Genomic DNA, 14,464 nt, shown 5'->3' with positions numbered 1-14,464 from the left:
TGAATTGAATTTCTTCGATGCTGTTAAAACTGCATTGACCTGTACTGATTTAGGGTTGCGGAGGATTAAACTTGAAGTGGACTAAACTCTGAACTGAATCACACACTTACGCACACGTTCGAATCAGTTCAGGCTCAAGACAGGACTGCGCTGGTACAAAAGTAAAACTTTATTATCCAACTGGCACATGAAATGAAGACAGTATTACAGAAAGACACACAGGCTTATACAAAAATACAAACCTGAGATACTTTATACTTTGCACAGTACAAGAAATAGATGCACGTGCATCACCAGAAAAGATAAAAAGCCCTGAGAAGGACATTGATTGTGTTTGATTTATGATTCAAATGATTTTATGAAGATATGTAACCATTAAAAAAAATAAGATGGAATAAAGGTACTGAAGATGGCACAAACACTGATTTAGTGCATTGATTTGACATTTTTATCAAATCATAAAGTTACTGTCAGTGTTTAAGGCACACATGGCTGCACATTTCCTACTGTACCCCCAAATAAATCAGTCTCTATACCCTGAGTAAAATATGTGCTTTTATACTGAGATCAAATCTGTTTGTTCGACAAGTTTGACAAGTTTACTTCAATCCTGTGGACAGAAGTCCAACATGCAATGTAGAGATTTACAAAGGAAGCACATATTATGTAAGGACCTAATTCTGTGTAGATGGACGTTTAAATCACAAAGTAAACATCTGATTGGACCTGTCAGCCTGGACATTCATGTCTCTGAAAGCATCTCTCACGCATTCACACACACACCTCACGGCTCGAAGAGAAGAGGCTGCATCTTGACGAAGGTGAAGTTGTAGTACGGCGGCAGGCCCTGGTGGCTGATGTTGCTGAACCGATCCCAGATGAACGGCTGGAGTCCGTCCTGTGTCGTGGGCCCGTTCACCGCCTCCGCAAGGAAGTCCCCAGCCATGTGGAAATCTGTCACCTGGACCAAGGACAGCACACAAAGGAGAGAAAACCTTAGCGAAGAAGCTGGTGATAGAAAACATATGTATATTGTTCTTATTATTCAATTCTACAATTTCACTTAGCAGACGCTTTTATCCAAAGCGACGCACGCTTGAGAGCAGACACAACACAAGCAAGGATCTAGTCCTGAGAAAACAATCTGTGCTGTAAAACGAGTTCAAGTGTGATCGGACCTTGGTGCCTACAGGCAGTGCAGGAAGGAATAGGAATTACTGTTTGTATATTTTGTTTTTTGCAGAAGCCCAAAGGTGTTCAGTGTGGAGCTGGTCTTTAGTCTTTTCTTAAAGACTAAGAGGGACTCTGCAGATCGAACAGGAGGGAGGGAGACCTGAATGAGAGAGTTCAGGTAGGAGGGAGCTGAATTCATGGTAGTTTCGTGGACAAGTGTCAGAGTTTTGAATTTGATGCTGGCAGCAACTGGAAGCCAGTGAAGCGATCTGAACAGCAGAGTGACATGTGCTGTTTTTGGCTGGTTGAAAACCAGACGTGCTGCTGCATTCTGGATGATCTGCAGAAGCTTGACTGTGCGTGTGAGGAGATCTGGCAGTCGATGTGTGATGTTACAAGAGCGTCTACCAGGAGTTGTGCTGCATGTTCAGACAGGAAAGGGTCTGATTTTCATGATGTTGCACGGGGCGACACGACCAAGCAACAGAGACCACATGAGCCTTGAAGGTGAGTTTACTGCATTGAGGAGGAGTACCTTAGTGTCATAGCAACCCTCTGGTGAAGGCCTCGTCTCTCTCAGGTCGTTACGGCAGCAGATGGTCTTGCAGGGGTCGCCCTTAGAGTACGGATCCTTCTGGTAGTCTGAAAACAAGCACATGTAGAATTATAAACAGGTGGTTACTGGAAAATGACGAACAAGTGGAACTTCTCATGGATTAATCGTAGCAACTGGACTTGTTTTCCTCCCAATGAAGACGTTCCACCTCTCATCCAAGAGGCTTCATCAGTTCTGACTGACTAGTTGGGAGTTCCACATACTTATATCCTGAAAGAGACATTAACACCTGAGTTTCGGATCTGACCTGAGTTAATGGCTCCTTAAGGATATCAGTATCTGGAACTCTCAACTAGTCAGTCAGAGCTGATGAAGCCTCTTGGATGAGAGGTGGAACGTCTTCATTGGGAGGAAAAGGAAAGCTGACGCAGCACGTCTGCTGAATGATGGATGCAATGGAGCCACACACCGTTAAACCTCATGATGTGCTTCAAGGAGTCCAGGTCCTTGACGCCAGCCTGGTCACGGCGGAAGATCTTGGCTCTGGGACAGAGATCGTAGGAGAAGTCCTCTCCATGCTCCTTCCACATTTCTCCGTAACCACTCAGCATGTAGATCTTCTGGTGAAAGGGGATGTTGTAGGACGGCCAGTAACCTAAAGGACAGGGCGACCAAGAGAAAATCTACAAGCATCCAAATGGATCAAACACCGTATGCAACAGTGAGAAATGAGCAGCTACCTCTGCGCAGAGCCTGTGTCTGGTCAGAGTACTCCACCAACCCGGGGATCTGCTCCACCACAGTCAGAGCACCGTCATCAACGCTGTGGCCCAGTTTCACTTTGCTTCTGTCCACAACCATGTACTGGTTGTTGTAGGTGCCTACAGGAGTCGATGGTGAGGAAGGAAAGTCAGTTTGTGCTCTGAAAGGATTCTGATCAGGCTTTTTGGATGAATTAGCTCAATTTTAAAGGTACTGCGTCACCCAATAATGTATTAATTCACTGAAAATAATGTAAAAATAAAACATCCTGTAAGAACATTTCTACCAGTAATGGAACCCATTCCAAGTGATTTAGACGAATGTGATAAGAAGTTACATCAACAAACATTAACATCAACTTTTTGTAATACATGGTCATAAAAAACAATCACTTTATCCTCATATCCTGTCAAGCTGCTTCTGATGTTGCAGAGAAATGTGCAGGAAGTGATGCTATAACATTTCATACTCGACTGTGCTAAATGAAACCTGGGCGGCAGGTCGGCGGTTCACCACCCCTCCACATGTCGAAGATAAAACACTGAACCCAAAGTTGCTCTCGATGGCAGTCAAGCAAATTGTTGAACTTGGTTCAGAGTACATGCTCCTGGATGATGTTGTGTGTCCCTGAGTTTCTGTGTGGTGTTCAAAGTCTACACTTTAACTAAGCCAAGTCATTCTTTCACTCCAAAACCAAAGTGTGTGACATCCTTCATCCATTAAAACACAAAATCTAGAAGTCTGGACTGAAAAAGAACATAATATTACATTATCTGTCCAAAAAGTTATCAAACTTGAGAAAATAATCATCCACCTGCAGCACATTACATTACCTGTAAATAGATTGGTATAAGGTTTCTTTTATTTATCAGACAATCTGTATTTTTTTTAGATAGAAGCTGTTTTTACTTTGACATCTGACGTCTGTGGTGACGTGTCTTTATCAGCTGGTGGTTTCCTGGAGGCGTGACCCGCCTGGTAAAGACACGTCACCACAGACATCAGATGATGATTCTGAGGAAGACTGAAGTGAAAGTCAAAACATCTGTCCATCCATCATCTCTACACCTTAATCCTCACCAGGGTCATGGGGGGCTGGAGTCTATCCCAGCTGACTCAGGGTGAAGGCAGGTTCACCTGGACAGGTAACCAGTCTATCACAGGGCTACACTTAGAGACAGACAAGCAAGCACACTCACATTCACACCTACGGACAATTTAGAATCACCAATTAACCTCAGCATGTTTGTGGACTGTGGGAGGAAGCCGGAGAACCCGGAGAGAACCCACGCTGCACGGGGAGAACGTGGAGACTCCACGCAGAAAGATCCCGGGTGTTCTTACTGGAACGCAAACCAGCGACCTTCTAGCTGCGAGGCGACGGTGCTAACCACTGATCCACCTTACAGCCCCAAGCTAAGAGCAACCTTGATTAAATTTTCTGTAAATAATTACATTATTGGGTGCTAGTGGTATTATTTTGCATCATTTATTCATATAAATCTCTTTAAAATGAACTTGTGCGTTCAGCTGCACTATGAGACGCATAACAAAGGTAGAACTGACACATTAAGGCATGCCATAGTCATTCTTTTGTGTGTTTATTGGGCTTCTAATAACTAAATTAAACAAACTTGTGTTGCCAAACAAATGTGTAATTACCGAACTCCACTTACCGGAGTTGTGCATGGCAAAGGTTTTGGCCCACTCTTCTCCAGTATGCGCCAAACTGTGAGCCAGCCTGACCCTCTGCCAAGCCAGCAGGCTGTTTGGGGTGATTGTGTCAAACAGGGAGGAGTTGAAGACATTGTTGGTGGTCTGGGTCATCATCAGACCACTGCCCAACAGGTAGAAGTCGTCCAGAGACACCAGGAAACCTGAAGAGCAGCAAACCACATTATAAACATGGGATTGGACATATCAGACTCAAGTGTGTGTGTGAATGTGGCAGACACGGCAGAAGGAACCTTTGAGCAGAAAATCATGTGATAAACAGTGTAAAGCTCGTTAGCTGTAATAGTGCTGTCCTTCTGGACCTCATTGACTCATTATTGACTTGCTGTTTTAAACCTCCTGACTGCATTATCTTGTTGCTCACATAGAATAACTGTGCCGCACATAGCTGCGACTTCACTGCTGCCATTGTTATCACGGCAGAACTCCTGCCGACGGGCCTACATACCAGGGTAGCTGCTGAAGGACAGCTTCCCCGTGGCCGTGTGGGGCTCAGAAACGCGAAAATCCCAGTGTTTGTAAATCCGCATCGTAGCAGCGTACGTGTACCAGCTGGAGTGGGAAAACAGGAGGTTTTCAAAGCCTGGCAGCATCTGAGGACAGAAAACAGTAAAGTGAACTTAGGGTTCAGGATTTAATATTACAGCACAGGATCAGGGGAAATGACTGGGACTTGTGACTCAGAATAGAAGAAGTTAAAGGTATCCTCAGTATAATGCTTCACTTAGTGATCCGGTTAATGATCAGGCCGAGACGATGTGCTAATTATTAAGCCTAATAAAATAATACAGCAGGGACTTGATGTCATGGCAGCACCATAAAAGAGCATGTTTGTTGCTAAGTGTCAGCGCCCGAACCATGAAAGAAATACGTTTGAAGCAGACGAGCACCGTATTTCTGGAGCGACTTAGGGAAAAATTGTATGTAGCTGCTGCAACCTTGTGACCAGCTTTAACTCCAGATTTTCTTTATCTGGGTTGTGTGACTGTGTGTGTGTGTGTGTGTGTGTGTGTGTGTGTGTGTGTGTGTGTGTGTCATCCAAGCAAAGTGCAACCCTGAAGACTGTAGGAGGAACCACCACAAAGGCAATTTGGAGCTCTTTAAAAGGTATTTATATGTCTGTCTATGGATAGATGCAGTCAACCTGATGGCATCACAGCAGTGCAAAGTGCAGTCATTGAACTCTACTGGTGTGTTGTTGGGATCACAAAGAATCCCAGTAAAGTGCTTAGTACCTAGCTGACCATTTGATAATGTAATAATGACTACTGTGTACTCAAGAGTGATCCCATCTCAGCATGGTCTCCAGTATTGGCGTTAATCATGTTGGTTAAGCTACATATTCAATTAACTGCAGAAATGCTGCAAAACCCAGATGTGCTACGTACAGCGGGTAAGGCTGAGTTTTACTTACACAAAAAAGATGGGATTTTAAGTAAAAACTGATGCAACAATGCTAAAAAAAATACTGCATCACTTACAAACCCCAATGGTAAATAGACTGAACTTGCATTTTTAGATTACCTGACAAAGCGCTTCACAATACCCCCCCCTCATTCAGCTATTCACACAACAACAGCAATGCACAGAGCTCGCATGGCCACCGGGAGCGACTGGAGGAGGAACCAGGGGACGAATGCTTACATCCTCTTAACATGGGAAATTTTTTCTGCAGGTGTTGTTAAAATATTTTCATGGATGTGGAAACGCTTTGTTTCAGACCGAGGTTTTTGTTCCTCATCCCACACAATGTACACAGTTAGACTCCAGCATGCGTGCGTGTGGGAGTTCTTTGTTCGTGCAGCAAATCAAACTACAAACGCTACTGCAGCTGTAATAAAACAGACAAGACACCTTCGCTCACAAAACTGTCCTCTGATGAAGAGAGAAAGCCTTAAAAAGAAACCCTTATTTTCTTTAAAAAAGCGAAGCACCAAAGATTAAAACTCTTTCATTTACCAATGCACCAGCACAATAGATGACACAGGAAACCCATTCCTCTCTGGTACATGCTTGTTTTTCTCATTTTGCACCACTATGGAAATCATCAGACTACAGCTGATGTCAGTGATGCATTACTAATTTGCTATGCAGAAGCTTTGAGGAACTTCCTTTATACAACTGCCGCGCACATCCCTTCATGTGCGGTGTGCAACAGTCCTTACAGTTGGATTGAGTGTGTTTTGACCTCTGACCTTGATGAGTGCAGAGCAGTGGCCCATCCCTGGAAGTTTGAAGTCTCTGAGTGACGGATTGGAGCCGGGGACCAACGCTGGGATCAGATCCAGCAGGTCTCCCACTGCGTTCAGGAACTGGACGGCAAACAGCGACAGGGGCTGTGGGAAGGACACCAGGGAAACAGCTGAACGTTAAAAAGCAGCGCTGCCTCTGTAGCGAGCCACCAAAACAACAGACACTCAAAATCGAGACCAATCACCTTCTTTTGCATGTTGACAATAAATTGATGCCTAAAAACAAATAAAACTGCGAGTGAAGCTGTTCACAAAGTGCCAATAACTAAAATTCGCGACTTTTTACTGACAGCAGTGCAATCGTATTGGCATTATAGGGGCGTTGTCTGTATCCAGAGTGGATCATAAATAAGAAACCCTTCTGCTTTTGCATATATAATCTCTCTAAATTTCAGAGTGACATCATGTACAGAGACTACAAGGTCAGTTTGCAGTTGAGCTTCCTCATTTCAAATAACATCTTGGCAAAAAATGTAATTAAATTAAGTGCGGTGTACTACTCCGATGAAGTGGGCATTGTGATTTAGAGCTTCGATGTAGATTCTCATACATCAAGATCACGGTAATCAAATGTTCTTCAGTAGAACGCTTTTGGTTTGTTTTATCTGGAGCTTCTCATTGTCATCCCTTCTTTCTCGTGGATTAATCGTAGCAACTGGACCTGCTTTAGTTCCTTGAAGACGTTCCACCTCTCATCCAAGAGGCTCCATCAGGTCTGACTGACTAGTTGGGAGTTCCACATACTGATATCCTGAAGGAGACATTAACACCTGAGTTTTGGTTTCAACTGAGGGTTTCTTTAGGACGCTCATTTGAAGACATAAACGTACAGATGTTGGCCAGGGAGGACAGATGATTGGAGAGAGGGGTCAAAGAAGGATATCAGTATGTGGAACTCCCAACTCGTCAGTCAGAGCTGATGAAGCCTCTTGGATGAGAGGTGGAACGTCTTCAAGGAACTCAAGCAGGTCCAGTTGCTACGATTAAACTACGAGGATAATCATGACCTGGATGACTGAGAATCTTCACACACATTGTCATCCCTTATGTAGCTAGAGTGTCCGAGAAACCCAGAAGGTTTTTCTCTAAAGACAGCATACCGGGACATTTTAGACCCAGCAGCACCAGATAAAGATAAAACGTCTACACACAAGCTGAGCATTGTTGCATATGCAGCCCAATGCAGCCAGGAGTGCACGGACCTACACATAGGAGAGACTGAACAACAGCAACAGCAAAGGAGAACCAGCTCCTCAGATCTGCTCCTGAAGAAAGACGCTTCGAGAGAGGAGTTAAAAGACGTCTATGTTGAACTGGAACAGCCATCTCCAACTAGAGGAGGGGGTCTACTGCTCCACTCATCAGGTCCTTATAGTGCAGTCTTTCCATATTAACAGCTTGAGTCATCCAAGCAGTTTCACAACCGTCCACACTTCCAGGCACGTGAGTCTTGGTGTGTTTGCAGATTTGAAGGAGATATTTAACACCTGAGAATCGCCATCAGTCAGTTAGAACCGAACAAGTATCTGAAACATCTTCAAGAGCCAAAAGGAGAAGTCCAGCTGTCTTCTAATGAAGCTCTTAGTACTTCAAGTTCCTTCTACAAAGATTCTGACATTTATAAAGCTTCTTTTTTTTTTATTAAGGCCTTCCTATGTTTTATCTTTTATGAATACACTGGCACCTGAGAAACCAGCTGTGGTTGGTACTTCTGTATTTGTGTCAGTGTTTCATAGGGTTTTTTGGTCTTGTGACGTCCATTGTACCTTCTGTTGTAGTTTTGTGTGATGAACCTGTTAAGCTATAGCTGTCTAACCTTCTTTCCTTGTTTCTTAGCCCAGTCTGCCACTCCTGCTTGCAGTCCGTCCAGCTGGGCCACGATGAAGCCTGCGTGTTTCCACAGAGGATCAGAGCTCTTGTTGAGCTTCACCTGCTCTCTGACCCACGAGTCCTGCTTCCTACAAGAGACATACGAGTGACTGTTCGTTGTAATGTTGAGCATAAATCAAAACCAAAGACTGAGCTCGTAATAAAAAGCTCCACAGACGTGTAGCCTAACAGACACATGCTAATAAACGGACTAAACTGAGGAGGGGTCGTGCATAAGATGACCTATAAACGCTTCATTGCAGTGAAAACACGACCGACTCACTGATTTTATAATATAATCACAGTCAGGACTTTATCATAATGTGGTCAGGGGCAACCAAACACCACTGCAGAGACATGTTGAATGCTACGTTGGGCACACCATGAGCGGAACTTCTCCGAGAAGAGGATATGAAAGATGATGACAGCGATGTGAGACTCAGATTGTGTACTGTACATTTCTGCAGTACTGCTGCTGTGGTTTCAAGAAAAGAGAAGAGACTCACGCCATGAAACTTTGAACCGCCTCGAGGACCTTAGGGTCCGGGATCAGCTGCCGATACAGGTTGGTGTAGTGGTCCATCATCTGCCTCGAGGGGAAGAAGTTAGTGTGAATACTGAGTGAACGCATGCAGAAAAACAAACATGGCTGATGTTCTCGTCCTGCTTTCTTTATTCTGAGTATCAGATGCTCGAGTGACATCACATAAGTCGTGGAAAGGACCGTAAACATGATCAAGACACTTACTGGGCGGTGAGGAAACCTTCGAGGAAGCCAGCCAAGAAGAAGGTGACCTCATCGGTCTCGGGGGTCTTTCCGTATCCGGCGCGGATCTCCAGGATGCTCCAGCCGGTACTGGACAGAGTGTCATTCAGGTACCCATACGCATCCCCCTCCGTCTCCAGCACGCCCTCCTTCAGCTGCACAAGCTTGTGTTGGGGGTCCCAGTAGACAGTGGCCGCTGTCATTTCTGAGAAAGAAAAAAAAAAAAAGGTAAATCCCCGTTGTGAGACACAAAGTAAATCATAATCCAAGAATTGGCAAACGTGTAATCTTGAGAGCTTCGGTGGAAGACCACGGGGCTTTTCTTTTTGTTCTTGAAGACGTCAACCTCTGATCTCTTCTGAGGAATGACATGAAAATGCCAGAACAGGGGACGTCTCTTGGATGAAGAACAAAAAAGACGTCTTAAGTTCTAAGGACACCTGGATGACTGCGAACCTACATCAGACAACAGCACTGACAGATGATAAGGTTGGACCACAGCCGGGCTGATTCTAGCTATGTAATGATCAACTAATGTTGACAGCAGCTCTTTAAGCTGATGCTGACAGGATTTTTAACAGTTTATCGGTGCATCTACACCTGGCATTTGCTCTTTACTAACTTCAAGCTGACACATGACATCTTTAGTACTTGAGAGTTTAAGAGGGAAGTTGCAAAGAGGCAAACTCTTGTATATTTGCATTTCTACTTTTGTGTTTATGTAAAAGCCTCTTTACTGATTCCTGTGGATGTATGCCAACTAAAATGAAAGTAAAAGCCAACGTTTCAATGACCAGACCTCTCAGGAGAACACATTTAAAGGCTCGTCTGCAAATCACGTTAAATCACAGCGACAGAGTGAAAAAAAACACTCATGCAGAACAGTGACGATAAGTGAAGTCCTGCAGAATAACAGATCCTTACACAACCAGCTGAGGTTTCTCACAAACTCGACCTACTTACTGTCAGCAGAGGCGAAGGTCGCCGCCGCACCAAATAACAGAAAGACGTGTAGTGTCCTCGGTAGAAGCATGTCTGCGAGAATGCGGCCAAAAGCTGAAACCGGTGCACAGCAATGGAGCCGATCGGACAAAACCAGCGTAGGAGAAGAGGAACTCAAATGTTATATGACGGGAGGGAAAGTCCGAGATATTCAGGGAGTCACGGGAGCGGAGCGTTTCCTGGTTGGCTGCGGGTCGGAGGAGAAGGCCAGCAAACACGTGCACACACCTGAGAGAGTAAAGCTGGTCGAGCAGCGGACAGAGGAGGGAAAACATTCATGTTCCCACGGTTTAGACACACTGGGGAGGCAAAACGCTTCCACCCCAGATGGGACTCGAACCCACAATCCCTGGCTTAGGAGGCCAGTGCCTTATCCATTAGGCCACTGGGGCTCTGCGACTGCACACATGTGTCACATACACCTTTATAGTGGGAAGTAAAATAACATTCAATACCACAATAACTACAATATTAATTAATTTTTGTTGTACTTTTACACTAATAATTGTCGCACAGCCCTCCGTTATATAGACTGATTTTATTTGATATATTATTTTACACGGTCACGGACACCACCTCTGCGCAATCGATAAAACAAATCAGAATTAACAAGTAAAAGGAATTCAATTTAAATAGCAATATAAGTTTGATTTAAATAAACAAAACAAAAAAACAGTATCCCTTTAAAATAAGCCCAAAACTTTCTTCATAATAAAAATGATTTTACTATCCCCACCAAAAATCGACTTAAACTTACTGTTTATGAAGCTACCTGTGTAAAAAGAACATAAACACACACAGCAGGTCCCTCTCATTACAGTCCAGTTATTCAGAAAAAACACAACAACACAAAGAAGAAAATGTTCCCTCTGCAATCATCCCTGCAGTGATGAGATGCTGCCCCCCAGTGGTCAGAAAGCACAGACCCACACAGGGGAATAATTACCTTCTACATAGAGTAAAACTTGGTCAATAAAGGTTTTAAATATACCTTGAATAAATAAATAAAGACAATTTAAAACAGCGGACTTCTTACACGTGCTTCCTACATGTAGTGTTTCCACAGCTTGGAGAAGGGTACAACGCAATACAGCAGGGTATTATGGGAAAATGACACCTTTGAACTTGATGCATGCAGTATGAGAAGATAAAACAGACTGAATGTAAAAAAAAAAAGAAAAAGAAAAGACTTTGGTGCTGAAGCTGGACGGCAGCTGGACACTTGTAAATGCTCTCCCTTGTTAAACAACTGAAAGTGTGATAAGAAAACGTGTGTAACAGCTGCACATAACAAAGCATTCACGTCGGAGCAGGATTACGTCTGTTCAGTCTCTATCTTTGTAAAACGATCAGCTGGTCCCTCGATGAGTTGGTCGCTGCTTTGAGAAAACGTCTCTGCAGTGACACCAGTTGTGAGACATTTCAGGTAGATAAATAAACCGAAGCGATGTCTGTAGCAAAGACGACTACATGACAATTAAAATATTAACATTCCATATGATGCACAGTGAAACCCAGCCCAGAGCCGTTAGACTTCATTATACAAAGAGCAAAGAAGGCACGCCTCATTTACTTATAGATCCTACTCTGCAGTACGCACATAAAAATAGTCGCCTTCGGTTGGTGGTGTTTCTCACACTCACACAGCTTATGTCACAGGAGGGTGGCGTTGGGAAAAAAAAGGGGGAAAAAAGGTTGTTTTTTTAAAGGCAGAGGATGCAATTCAAACTGTAGTTTTAATTAGCGAACAGCTTATGTTTGCACACAGCTCTGTCTCCGTCATAGCGGCTTGGATCAATGTGTTCCGGTGCGTCCTGGACATGCTCAGTTCTTCAGAACTGCAGACTCTACCTTTAACGCCTCATTTCCACACAGCTTGTTTGTTGTCTGTAATTTGATATAATATATGGAGAATGCCACCTGGTCTTACACATGGAATGAAACTTCACTGCAAATGATGTTTGGTTGACTCACGGGCTGCAAGATGGCTCGGTGGTTAGCACCGCGGCCTCACAGCTAGAAGGTTGCCGGTTCGCGTCCTGGTCCGGCTTCCTCCCACACAGTCCAAAAACATGTTGAAGTTAATGTTAAGGTGGTCGTCTGTCTCTAAGTGTAGCCCTGTGATAGACTGGTTACCTGTCCAGGTGAACCTGCCTTCACCCTGAGTCAGATGGGATAGACTCCAGCCCCCCACGACCCTAGTGAGGATTAAGCGATGTATAGATGATGGATGGATGATTGACTCACATATGCATGCACAGCTATGTGGAAAGGAGGCGTTGGGAGACTGTTGAGTGAAACTATAGAAATGTAGTAAAACAACCACAATTTACTTTATGGAATCCTGGGGGAAGGACAAAAAACAAGACCACCAAAAAGACCAACAAACCGCATTACAGCAGCAGTTGTAAGTAGTATTCACCTTTGTGTCAACAGTGTTAACCGCTTCAGCTGCGATACTCCACCGTAAAGATCACCGACTAGTGCTGACATTCAATACGAGTGACTTAAATGGAGTGGAATTCAACGACACACACACACATACACACACCAGCCATCGGTTTTCATTCGTCATCGATCAGTTTCTCTGCTCCGTTCTCCGCTTGTCTGCCTGCACTGCTTCCCTCTTCCTCTCCTCTTCCTCCTCCTCCTCCCTCCTCGTCTTCCTCGTCCTCCGTGTAGGAGAGCGACTGGCTGCTGTAGTTGATCATGGTGCGGGAGAGGTCCACCTCGATGGGGAAGACGTCCGCCTCCTTCAGGACGGCGTAGCACTCGTCGTAGTAGTGCGACATGCCTGAGACGAAGCGCTGCAGCTGGAACACGATGTCCTGGACTGGGGAGGGAGAAGACAGGAGAGAATGAAACAGGGAATGGAACGGCAGGTGAACAGGTTTTCATTCTTTAAAGAAAAAGATCAAAGTCACAGGTGCACAGGTCACCGCGCCTCTGACCTGCTATACCTCCACCTCTCACATCTTAATTTAGATATGAAATTGAAATTGAAATATAGGGAAAAAGAATGTGTGTTTAGACCTGAAACCTAATAAATCCTTCCCAACATAGTGGAAAGGAGGGAATGACTGACATTGTTCCATTTGAAATGGATCAGACAGATGTAATGACCACATTACCAGTGGTAGAGTGAGTGACCAGAGGAGTTAAAAACCCAACGAGAACAGACCATGTTTCTGATCCAGCAGTTCTATCTTCTCCAGAACATCCTTCCTCATTTTGGCGAAGCGAGCACGGGCCTCCTGCCGACACCGCAGCACCAGCCGGTACTCGTAGTTACCGGTGCTGACGCGGTACAGAGGCTCTCCCATGGCCTGCCGGAAGAAGCACATCAGTCACTGGCTGTTTGATTGTGGATGCATAAACAAGGAGTTGTGCCGAGTGATTGGGTTTTTACATCCGGACAATCAGCGTCAGAATAAATCAGGATCATTTAAGTGGTGACCGGCTGCAACAGCTACTCACAATACTGCTGTATTCTTCATCGTCCATTTCCTTCACTTTCAGGCAGTAAGACTGAAAGACAAAGACGTTCACGCTGTGATTCACTAACAGGGAACTTGCTGAACACAACTACAGTTGATGGCAAAATGCTGAGCTGTGTCCTCACCAGATATTCAAACTTCACGTCCAGGTACTTGCGGATGGTGAGCTTTGTGTCTGGAATGGCCTTGTGAAGATACGTGTTCAGGTCATGGAGCATCTGCACAACAAGACACGTCTGGTCGGTGACATCTTAACGGAGAGCACGTGTTTTGTTTTTCATTCATAATGTTTGATAAAATGTAACTGAGCCATAAAGACTAACCTCAGAGGAAGATTTTTTTTTTTAAATGTCAAAAATATAAACTAGAGGGAAAATGTAGAGCTTTCTTTCTATACTGAAGACTCAGAGTACCCTGGATTTTTCCATCTTGTTTGCAATTTCTGTCACTCTCGACTCTACTTGATTTGATCAAAATAGAACGGTACAAGACTGAAACATCTTCTTATAGCAGTTTGCGCGCTTTCTGGTCAAGACATAATTAACCTGCAGCATTAAATCTGCACTTACAGGTTTGATGGTCTTTAGTAGCTGAATGCCGTATTTCTCAATGTTGCGATGAGCATCTGCAAACTTCACAAACGCCTCACTGGCTGCAGCCTGGGGCTCTCGCACTCCGATGACAGAAAAAACATCTCCGAACGCTGAAATTGCACATAATGCACATACAGATATCTCTCAGATACAGTCGCATGCAAAGGCTTGCCTCCCCTGCAGCAACGAGAAAAATATAAGCCTCTCTTCAACCGTTAATGTGGGCAACAGTTTTTATTTCAGTCACTTGAAAAAAAAAA

The 14,464-nt window shown here is 44.3% G+C and overlaps 2 protein-coding genes and 1 non-coding gene across 3 annotated transcripts in view; all 3 read right to left on the bottom strand.

Annotated features, from left to right (window-relative positions):
• Positions 1-146: 146 nt before the first annotated feature.
• On the bottom strand, positions 147-10,251 carry plbd1a (phospholipase B domain containing 1a). Its single transcript, XM_008296379.1, has 11 exons — positions 10,076-10,251; positions 9,095-9,317; positions 8,853-8,936; positions 8,294-8,435; positions 6,421-6,561; positions 4,674-4,818; positions 4,168-4,368; positions 2,470-2,610; positions 2,199-2,384; positions 1,709-1,815; positions 147-961 (listed from the first exon to the last, which is right to left on the bottom strand). Exons 1-11 carry the CDS (start codon positions 10,143-10,145, stop codon positions 785-787), a joined length of 1,617 nt encoding a protein of 538 aa, XP_008294601.1. The 5' UTR covers positions 10,146-10,251; the 3' UTR covers positions 147-784.
• Positions 10,252-10,433: 182 nt separating this feature from the next.
• On the bottom strand, positions 10,434-10,506 carry trnar-ccu (transfer RNA arginine (anticodon CCU)). Its single transcript has one exon. It is a non-coding gene; the product is annotated as a tRNA-Arg (tRNA).
• A 1,917-nt stretch (positions 10,507-12,423) lies between these two features.
• pick1 (protein interacting with prkca 1) overlaps positions 12,424-14,464 on the bottom strand; it is an 8,397-nt gene continuing 6,356 nt past the window's right edge. Inside the window, 6 exon segments of the mRNA XM_008296378.1 lie at positions 12,424-12,947; positions 13,296-13,440; positions 13,592-13,642; positions 13,737-13,829; positions 14,181-14,326; positions 14,329-14,408. Of these exon segments, the coding sequence (XP_008294600.1) occupies positions 12,679-12,947; positions 13,296-13,440; positions 13,592-13,642; positions 13,737-13,829; positions 14,181-14,326; positions 14,329-14,408 (784 nt within the window). The 3' untranslated portion in view covers positions 12,424-12,678.

Source organism: Stegastes partitus, unplaced genomic scaffold (assembly GCF_000690725.1).
Source record: "Stegastes partitus isolate 25-593 unplaced genomic scaffold, Stegastes_partitus-1.0.2 Scaffold1124, whole genome shotgun sequence".
In the NCBI taxonomy this organism is placed as follows: Eukaryota; Metazoa; Chordata; class Actinopteri; family Pomacentridae; genus Stegastes; species Stegastes partitus.
The sequence above is the reverse complement of the archived record's forward strand: the minus strand, read 5'-3'. Positions and strand labels throughout refer to the sequence as shown.